This window comes from Malus sylvestris, chromosome 15, assembly GCF_916048215.2.
Source record: "Malus sylvestris chromosome 15, drMalSylv7.2, whole genome shotgun sequence".
In the NCBI taxonomy this organism is placed as follows: domain Eukaryota; kingdom Viridiplantae; phylum Streptophyta; class Magnoliopsida; order Rosales; family Rosaceae; genus Malus; species Malus sylvestris.
The window spans coordinates 51,601,305-51,610,666 of record NC_062274.1 but is presented as its reverse complement, the minus strand read 5'-3'; the positions used below and the strand labels follow the sequence as shown (position 1 = coordinate 51,610,666).

At 37.3% G+C, this 9,362-nt stretch overlaps 1 protein-coding gene across 3 annotated transcripts; it reads right to left on the bottom strand.

The window, feature by feature from the left end:
• Positions 1–1,126: 1,126 nt before the first annotated feature.
• Positions 1,127–9,075, bottom strand: LOC126604145 (uncharacterized). Of its 3 annotated transcripts, XM_050271270.1 has the most exons (11): positions 8,591–9,075; positions 7,549–7,777; positions 6,946–7,093; positions 5,987–6,085; positions 5,462–5,619; positions 4,610–4,775; positions 3,797–3,933; positions 2,882–3,572; positions 2,576–2,688; positions 1,662–1,917; positions 1,127–1,564 (listed from the first exon to the last, which is right to left on the bottom strand). In XM_050271270.1, the coding sequence occupies exons 1-11, from the start codon at positions 8,778–8,780 to the stop codon at positions 1,268–1,270; spliced, it is 2,484 nt and encodes an 827-aa protein (XP_050127227.1). In that variant the 5' UTR covers positions 8,781–9,075; the 3' UTR covers positions 1,127–1,267. The 3 variants fall into 3 exon arrangements, with proteins under 3 accessions (XP_050127227.1, XP_050127229.1, XP_050127228.1); XM_050271272.1 differs by lacking the exon at positions 8,591–9,075 and having other exon boundaries at positions 6,946–7,101; positions 7,549–7,689; XM_050271271.1 differs by lacking the exon at positions 8,591–9,075 and having other exon boundaries at positions 6,946–7,106; positions 7,549–7,688.
• Between the last annotated feature and the right edge of the window lie 287 nt (positions 9,076–9,362).

Sequence of the window (9,362 nt, the reverse complement as noted above, 5' to 3'; positions counted from 1 at the left end):
TGAAGATGGGATCACACATAACACAGTGAATTGAAAGAAGGCGAGTCTGCAAAGGTCGAATATGGGCCTGAACTGGCTTAATTTTCCCAATAACGGTAACGGCGCATGCCAACAGGGAACTGCGGAACCACCATCAACTGCACCGGCCCCCGGCAGCCCACCTGCCTCAGTTGCCGAGTTTACCGTTGGGGAGGAGGGGTTTCAGTACTATGATGATAACCTGGTGGATGGCCTTTTAATTTACCTATCATAGTTAAACCTACTAATGGGAAAGGCAATTGCAGCACTGCTGGTTGTAATGGAAGCCAGAGGCAAAACTGCCCTTCGGAGGGAAAACGGAGTAGTCATGCCTGTCGAAGCTCATGCAACATGTTCAACACCAATTGGTGTCTGTACGCAAATTGGACACTACACAGGAAACAGATATATCGCACGAAATCGATACAAAAATCTATCTACACAACGAGCACATAACAAAAAGATGCACCTACTTGAACGGCAGTTACTGCACTTGAAAAGCAAAATAATTGAAAGATCAATGAAAAATCAGATTTCAAAGCAAAATTCAGATGGTTTAATTCCAGTTCCAGCATATGCCCAGAACAAGTGTTCCGCGTAACATGTGAGAAACTCAAACCCGACATATTTGTTTCCAAATCAAAGATGCCAAACTCTTCATAGACAAATACACTGAAATCCAACGGATTTGTTTCCAATGACAAACTACATAACAATCAAATTGACCTAGCAACCACAATACGACGTGTAGCCTGTTAAGAAATCATGGCATAAGGAAAATGCATGGTGCACATCTCTACGCATAAGGCAAAACATAACTTGCCAAATTGGAAATGTAAGCACTGAAAAAGAAAATACCTTGTACAGGTTTCACCTGGATGAGATCTAAACCGGCTGGCCTCGTTTCCAAGAGGGACATAACCAGGAAGTCTGAAGAATCTGATAGTTCTCTTATATCTGTCTGTACTGGAGCAAACAATATAAATCCCCTCCTGTGTACTTCATTCATGCGTCTCTCTCTCTCTCTCTCTCTCTCTCTCTCTCTCTTGCACCCAGGCTTGCATTCATTTAGCCAGATCCCTTAACTACTCGAATCAAAAAATCCAACTGAGTGAATAAGAATAACATTGACACTAAATGGTTTCTGTTTTCTGTACAAATATAATGAGAAAACTTTGGTCTTGTTTTTTCTCCAGAAGTGAGTATAAGATTTAATTTGTGAAACTACCGCATATATGCCTAAGAGAATCTATACAGAACTGCTGCTGCCAAGGCTTCTTTCTGACTCGTCTGGATCCTTGCTTTCCTTTCCATTAGGTTTTGGTACGGACTCATCACTTCCAAAAGGTAATACAACTACAGGGGCTGCAGGCACTGTGTCCCAACGCTCCTTCAAGAATTTCATAAACCTTTTAACCATTTCCCTCCTGAACTCAAGCTCTCGTGTGAACAGATCGAAGATAAAAAAGGCAAGAACAAATTTGAGGGGGAAAATGAGGAGAATGGTTGCAGAAGATAACAACACCAGAGCAACCTCAGTCGTTATCTGATAAAAATTGATATCAATATGATTACCTGCAAACTAATCCATGATAAAACCACTTTTTTTCAAAATTACAAGAATTTAAACTATTAATGCATACCTGAGGCTGACCCGAAAGGAAAATTGTATGTATTTTCAGAAGCATGACGTTCAGATTCTGTAAATAACTTTCCACATCATGCATAGCGTCTTTTACAGCTATAATTTTTTCAATGGTATTTGAAGGAGGCTGATCACGGATAGTAATTTTTCCAAATGATCGTCCAAGGCGGCCTTGCTCCTTTAGCCCCTTCAACGTCAGCATGACAGTTGCCAAAATAATCAATGCTGTTGGGAATACATATGACAGCAAATTCCTGGCAAAGTACCTCAGCAGATTAGCTCATGGTAAGATCACAGTGTGGAAATTTAAGGGGTACCACATGCATATGAAATAACCAGTTGAATTGAGTACTCTGATAGTAGGTTAGAGTGAAGAAAGAAAGATAAAATGGGTACTTAAATTAGATTTACGGATTTAATCACATCTTCACCTAAAAGGTGAATTTAGATGATAATACATACTACATGATACCATAGTCATTAGTCATCTCCCCGTCAATGTTCACATAAATAATATAAGACCAGTATCTCTTTAATGAGCAATGCAACCACAGTTATTAGTCATCTCAACTTTTTAGGGGTAACTTAGACAATAACTGAACAAATTAGAGCATCCAACAGAAAACCAAATGGCAATAGGTGGAGAGGCCCAACACGTTACACATCACAATTCAAGCCTTACAATCCCAATGTAAGACGTATTCTCAACACACCCCCCTGCTTATGTCTGTTGGTTTTAACGCGGAATGTCTGATCCGTTACCATGGAAAAGAAACTAGAGTATCCAACCCAAAACCAATGTGCAATGAGTTGAAAGGCCCAAGACATCATATATTGCAATTTGCAATACAAGGATTTACATTCCCTATGTGGGATATACTCTCAACAAAACTCTACCAGAAATGAACCTACCTGAAAATGACTGTATACGCAAGGGAAAGAAAAGAAATTGTCAAGTGGGGCTCCTCCCAGCGCCTAAGTTTTTCAAAGTTTGTTGCAGTCATGGCCAGAGGAAGCAGAAGTTCCTGCAAAGGCAAAATGAAAGCACCGGCACTGTTTATTTTGTTGTTACAGTATGCTTAAAAAATAAGACATAACCATGTTACAGCTTCTCAATGTCAATTATCTTACGACGTGAACATAATGATGTTCATTGTGCAGTGAAGAAAGTTATGGAAAGTAGAGGTTGCCGTCATGGATAAGCAATTTATAACCAACCTTAAATAGATCAATGTTACTGGGTATTCCCTTAAGGGTTGCAGCATCAATTGTGGCTTGAGTTGTTTCAGCTTCCTGCCATTTTTGTTTGCAAGTTCTTGTTGCCCTTTCAACAAGAGCCACATCCGCAACGACAAGATTCTTACTCAATACTAGCCCCAGTCTTGTTGAAGTATTCTTCCAAAAGCTAACTGAAGAACTTGAAGCCCAACATGGAGATCTCTTCCATTTGTGCAAGTAAACACTGCCATCTATGTCAAACACATGATTGCTGCTGCTTTCAATCATTTCATTGGAAGCACTCGTTCCTTGAGCTAGTGGGTTGTCTGCCTCTAAATACTTTGTTATCAGTGGTCCACCCCAATAATTAACTGCTAGAGTCTGAGAAACTACATCACCAAAGGGTACATATTGTAAATATGTAAACTGAACAAGTTTGGTGGGATCATCAAGTAACTTCCTCATAAATTGAAGAGCCTGTAGTCTAGCTATACTATTAATGGCACTGGTCATAGCTCTTTCCTTCCCTTTGTGAGCGCCATAAACATGAAACTTGGCTTCATCATCTTCCTCCGGTCCATAATTATGGATAAACTTGTGTACAGCATTAATTTCACTAATAAACGCATGCCACACGTCTCGCCTCATTTCTCCACCTAAGTCAACAAATTCAAGCACCCATGTTTCTGATCTGTATAGTTTTATCAAAGAAATGAGCTTTTTAAGAAACACCGAATGAACAAAAAAGAATCTGTATTCTCTATTCTGTACAGAAATTAGAGATGGCCTGTACACTTATCACTAACATGATTAATAGATCCTGAACCGGTCTATCATAAATTCAAACTTAGGAGATTTAAACTGAATGACACCAAAGATTTTATTAAGTAGACGACTGTCAAGAAGCTTACTCACTTGGGACCATATGATACAGAGACTGCAGAGTCGAAGAGAACCGAACCAAAAGGTCCAACTTTTGCTTTCTTAACTTGTAATTCTTGTTTCGTAAGATCCAATCTTATAGAATCCTTTTGCCCAACAAGGCCAACTGCCTGCAATATAAAGTGAAAAATAAGAATGATTTGAGACTAGCAATGCCACAACTCAATAAAAAGTTTAGAAAGAAGAAAACAGAAACAGAAACATTTAGTTCAATTGCAAATTCAACTATATCATAAAGTCTAAAAGCAAAACTATATCATAAAGTATCTAAAAGCAATACCCTACGGTACTAGCTATATTGGTTTTCGCTCGACGAAAAATCACAACATGAATTTTCTACCTGTTACAAGTATCAGACAACTGCTAATTTACTAACTCTACACTGGCTAAAAGAAAAATCTCTACAGCTCATACCATCAAAATTTAGGCATCAAAGTGTAAAAAGCACGAAGAAAAGAAAAGGAATACCAGCGCAAAAAGCTGAAGCATTTCCACTCAGGGATTGAGATCTCTGAATTTTGATGTTTGCATTCTTTGTAAATCAAAATTAAGAATGAGAATTCAATACATAGTTCAAAAATAAACCATGAAAAATTGGTTCCAAGTGTGTGCCATAGTGTTTTCTTCTTTTTTGTTGAAGTGCCATAGTGCTTATACAGTTTACATTTACCAATAACCTAATGGACTTAAATGGAAAGGACATGAAGCTATCCCTCAATTTCCAATTCAACAATTCGATGTTAAAAGTCAACGTAAAAGTATAAAACTCATAAACAGATTAATTACCTCAAAATAAATTGCTTTATCAGTTAACGTAACTGTTCCTGGCCATGCCATATTATTCTCCCATTTTAGGACAGGCCGCTTCCTGCTGGTACCAATGCATAAAATTCTCTCCTCAGAAAGGTTGGAACTTGGTCGAGTCTGGTATGATTTTCTTCCTTCGTGAATCCTACATAAATAAGATTTTTTCAACTTGAGCTTCCAAGAACAAGGAGAATTAATTTGCAAATTTAGCAGGCATGTACATTAACATATTATGAAAATGTAATACCTGAGACATCCGTGCACAATGTATGGAAATTAAAAGCCGAAAACTGAAAAAATTGAAAAAACATGATGAAGGATATCTTGATTGAGCCATAGTTGTGACCATGGAAAAGGGCTCCAGTTGTATCCCTGATTTCCGTGACCAAACCATTAGGCAGCTCCCTAGGACTTAAGGTTCCAAGGAGACTACTGGAGAATCTTCTCCACCGACAGGGCTAGAGTGACTGGAAGACACAATTCTCGTGCCAATCGAGGTGCATTCTATACATTGTTAGGGATGGGGAGGCCTCTACCATGAGTTGGAAACTATTCTAAAGCCTATAGTACAAATCAGTAAAGCAATAAACAACTTTCAACTCCTCCTATCAATATCATCAAAGGAATAGAAAAAAATTGAAGTTAGGTACTTTTGTTTAAGACATTTTGTAATAAGAAAAGAAAATAAACTCACTTCCATAAAAGCACTGAAAGGATTTTTGAATGATTATAATTACAGAATCTTAATCCAATTTCTCTACTTATCATGCTTATTAGAAGACTTAATTCAATCATATAGAGTTAGTAAAATAACACAAATATGAAACTCACTTGAGAAGTTCATCAACATAAGTCAACCACGTGCTCAGAGAGATGCCCTGTTCATCACCGGCAAGAGCCTTAAATAGATTATGCACAGTTGACCTATCAGCCACACCAGAAATAGCAGGAGCCATACGAACAAAAGCCTCTTCTCTAACAAGCTTTCTCTGTTCACCAGATAAATAAATCTACTTTAACCGACCACTATCAACAATACAATGTAAGAATGTACACAGGCTAGAACTACGTAGGTTTAACCATTTAGCCTTATTAAAGTAATTCTCTAGCATGTTCTTGGAGGTGACAATTTTTATAAACCTAATTATCTCATAGAGCATGGTATCAGTCATATCATCCAGGCCAAAAGTGGCCCACACCCGCTATTTCCTTCTAACTCATGATAGTCATAATCAAAATTGCAGTTTTAAGCCAAAGTATAATTTAAGTATTTATTTGTTAAACATATCAAGAAAAAAAATTCACTATGTTCTAAACTATGGTTTAAATAAATAAATAGATATTTGAAGAATGAACCTGAAAAGAAGCTTTCTCCGAACCATTAGCAAGATCTTTCCGATAAGGGTTCTCCCATGCAAGCATAGTTATAAATATGAGTCTTTGGAATGGAGGTTCCTGTGGATGCACCAACATTGTCCAGAAACAAGAACCATATACATATTAATTAATCTCAAAATTCAAATTTTCCCGAACAATAAAGAAAATAAAATTAGCTTCAACTACAAATCACCAAATTGAAAAATTCCGAAATGTTAATGACATCATCAGGTTTCTAGGTTCAAGACACACAAAAAGGTCGTACCCAGTGCACAAGGCTCCCGCTTTACGCAGGGTCTGGGAGAGGTGAATGTCGGCTAGCCTTACTCCCATTTATGGAGAGGCTGCTCCCAAGTCTCGAACCCGAGACCTACCGCTCATGGGCGAAGGCACTTGCCATCGCACCAAGTGCGACCTCTTCAAGACACACAAAATTAATTAATTAATTAAATACACAAAAGATGGCTACTATTAGCACATTTCCTATACAAAATCAATAGTACCATTGGGGTCCTTCCCTTAGACAGGAAGAGTAACACTTACAAAATTGCTAAACAGTTGAAACAAGAGGACAAGAATAAAACAAATGATTACAAGTAATATCCACGTAAATTATAACATTAGTCACAAGAACACACTTTTTCAAAACAAAAATTGTAAAACTTTTAACATGTCAGTGAATTATATGCACTTCTAGACAGAACCGCTCTAACAAAGGACACCAATCTTTCCCTTCACCATGCGAGAAAGAATTAGAAACTAGACTAGAGACAATGAAAAGGTTTGCATAGAGAAGTTTCTCAAAGTTGCTTCAAAATAGGAAAATCCACATCTTATTTGGGATATTCGAGAAAGTAACATATGGATAAACCAATTCTTATTCTCGAGCACAAATATGACATGAGAAATGAGTTCCACTTGCAGTAAGTACTACTAACCTTGAGGGAAGGATGAATATCAGAATTATCCCTTGACAGAAACCTGAAGCAGCAGTATTCCACCAAATTGCGGGCATCATTATATGTAGACTCAGAGACAAGTGCTTTAAATATATTCTGCATTTTCTTCCCCGTCAATCCATTCATCCTGCATATCTTAACTTCAAAGAGTTAAATGATAATTCTTCTGTCAGTCTGAGAAGCCTATAAAACCAAGGAAGCTTTTGCATAGTGTAGCCATGTATAACATTCCCCATTCAGGGCAACATGTGAATAAACCATATTAGAGTTAACGGACAGGAAATTGAAAGCAAAACTGTCTCTGCCATATATAAAAATCGCAGGCCAGTTTAATGCAGTAAGATGGATCGCTGATGCATTGCATTAGGATATTTCTTCTTCCTTTTAAAAAATCCCTACCCTTCTTGGAATAAAAAGTTTTTCATACTGTAAAAAGAAAATACTACAGGTAATATTAAAGCAGTTCATCTGACAGGCAAAATTTCATATTTCAAATGAAGAACCATGTCGCAATGGAGACAGATGTAAAAACTTCAAGCCAAATATTTTAACTGAGAAAGAAATTAGAACCAACAAATTCACCTGCTAAATTGCTCTATAGATACAACAGCAGCTAAAGAGAGAATTCCATTTGGTGTTCTGCTATTAATAGTCTGTTCTGCCATAAATATGTCCTCCATATCTTGTGTCTCTAAAGCATCTCTAGTGACAGGCTTTTTAGTCTGGCCAGTTCTTGTCAATGGAGATGCCACTTCATTTATAAAGCTTTGCGTCTTTACTAGCCATGAATTCAACTTTTCTTGCACTGCATCTGTCAAGATACAATAGTTTTAGACAGCCAAAACTCAAAACAAGATTAAAGAGACCTTTTTTTTTTCAAAAAGTGTTTAACGTAGAGCTTATGATGAGCATAGACAAGCAGTAGTACATTCAGCCTAGCCGACAATGATAAATAGTAACTGTGCATCGTTTTCCTTATGCTTTCACTTTCCGCATTCTATACGTAGTAATTGTTTGTACTTTTCTCTTTTATACACCCTTAAAATAATCAAAATTAGAAAAAAAAATTATCATTCAAGAGGCTTATTATATTTTCTTTCTCTATTATATTTCGCAAAACAGAAAAATGATAAAAGCTATATACTTTACGAAACCAAAAGGTTCATGAGGCCTTTCCTTCGATTATCAGCAAGGGACAACGGCAGAGAAATAGTATTTGGCATTGCGTGGAAACTCTTATGATCCGTATCTTCCAGTTCAATCATTCTTTTCAGCATTCTAATTGAATAAATAAGATAGTTATGAATTATGAACAAGCCAATGGTATTTCTTTCTTTCTTTCTTTCTTATTCCATAAAGTGGAAAGCTTTTCAACGAATTCGAGTTCAATCACAATTGAAACAAACATTTAGGACCGTTCGATAACCATTTAGGCCAAAACTTTGGGACATAAAATTGCACTGTATGATATTATTAGTAAACCAAGAGACACATGGATTTGGTTTAATCTGTGGTTTATACATAACTATCACAAAACCAAGTGAATCCCACAATTTAACTCAATCAATGAAACATGAAAAATCAAGAAAATTAATGGAAACAAATAATAAACAAGCATACTCACTTGCATCAACGTCGTTGATCTTCCACCCATCCCCCGGAGACTGCGCCACAATCTTGAACCGCAACTTGTTACGCTCTGAAGAACTCCTGCCGCAATATCCAAGCACAGGACGATTCCCACGCCATGAAAATCCAGGGTTGGGTGCAGCAGGTGATGTTTTGAACTGGGTAACTGAGATTTTCGACAGCATCTTCTTCCCTTTCTCTCAAAATCTTCGGGACTCGAGGTCTGAAAGTAAGCAGGAACTTGCTTGCTGTGGAGCGTGTGAGAAAACCTTACTGGACGAGTGGGGCAGAGTCGGCAGACGGAGAGAAAGGCGGAAAGTGAGAGGCTAATCCCTCCATGTGGTCGGTTCAGCAGACTAATCACTCCATGTGATACATGTGATGTATCATGTATGGCTGCTGGATGAGCAGATTGCTCCAACCTTCTTTTGTCCAAGCTTCCGACATGACATTTGCAATTTACTCACATTTTACTTCCTCAGGTTTATCCATTTTCAGCTTTTCGTGCTTATAATATTTTTTTCGTCTCAGTTCCGTACCAACCATTGATTTCACTTTATTATTCGGAGATTCGTTGAAATCTTACTTTACTACACTTATCTTTCTTTATCTTACTTTTACACCTAAATTTTATTTTTATTTTATTTTATATAATGATGAAATGGATTAGGCGAGTCGCATTTCTCTTTGACGTCAGAAAAAATAAAAGGAAATGATATTTTTGTCGCTTTTATACTTCCTTTAGCTTTTCTGTCAAGTGCTTTGTT

Coding starts and splice junctions, on each gene's coding strand:
- LOC126604145 (XM_050271270.1), bottom strand. CDS start 8,780: ATGCTGTCGAAAATCTCAGTTACCCAGTTCAAAACATCACCTGCTGCA. Junction 3,573..3,796: donor TCTGTATCATATGGTCCCAA/GTGAGTAAGCTT, acceptor AAAACTATACAG/ATCAGAAACATGGGTGCTTG. Junction 1,918..2,575: donor GCGTATACAGTCATTTTCAG/GTAGGTTCATTT, acceptor GTACTTTGCCAG/GAATTTGCTGTCATATGTAT.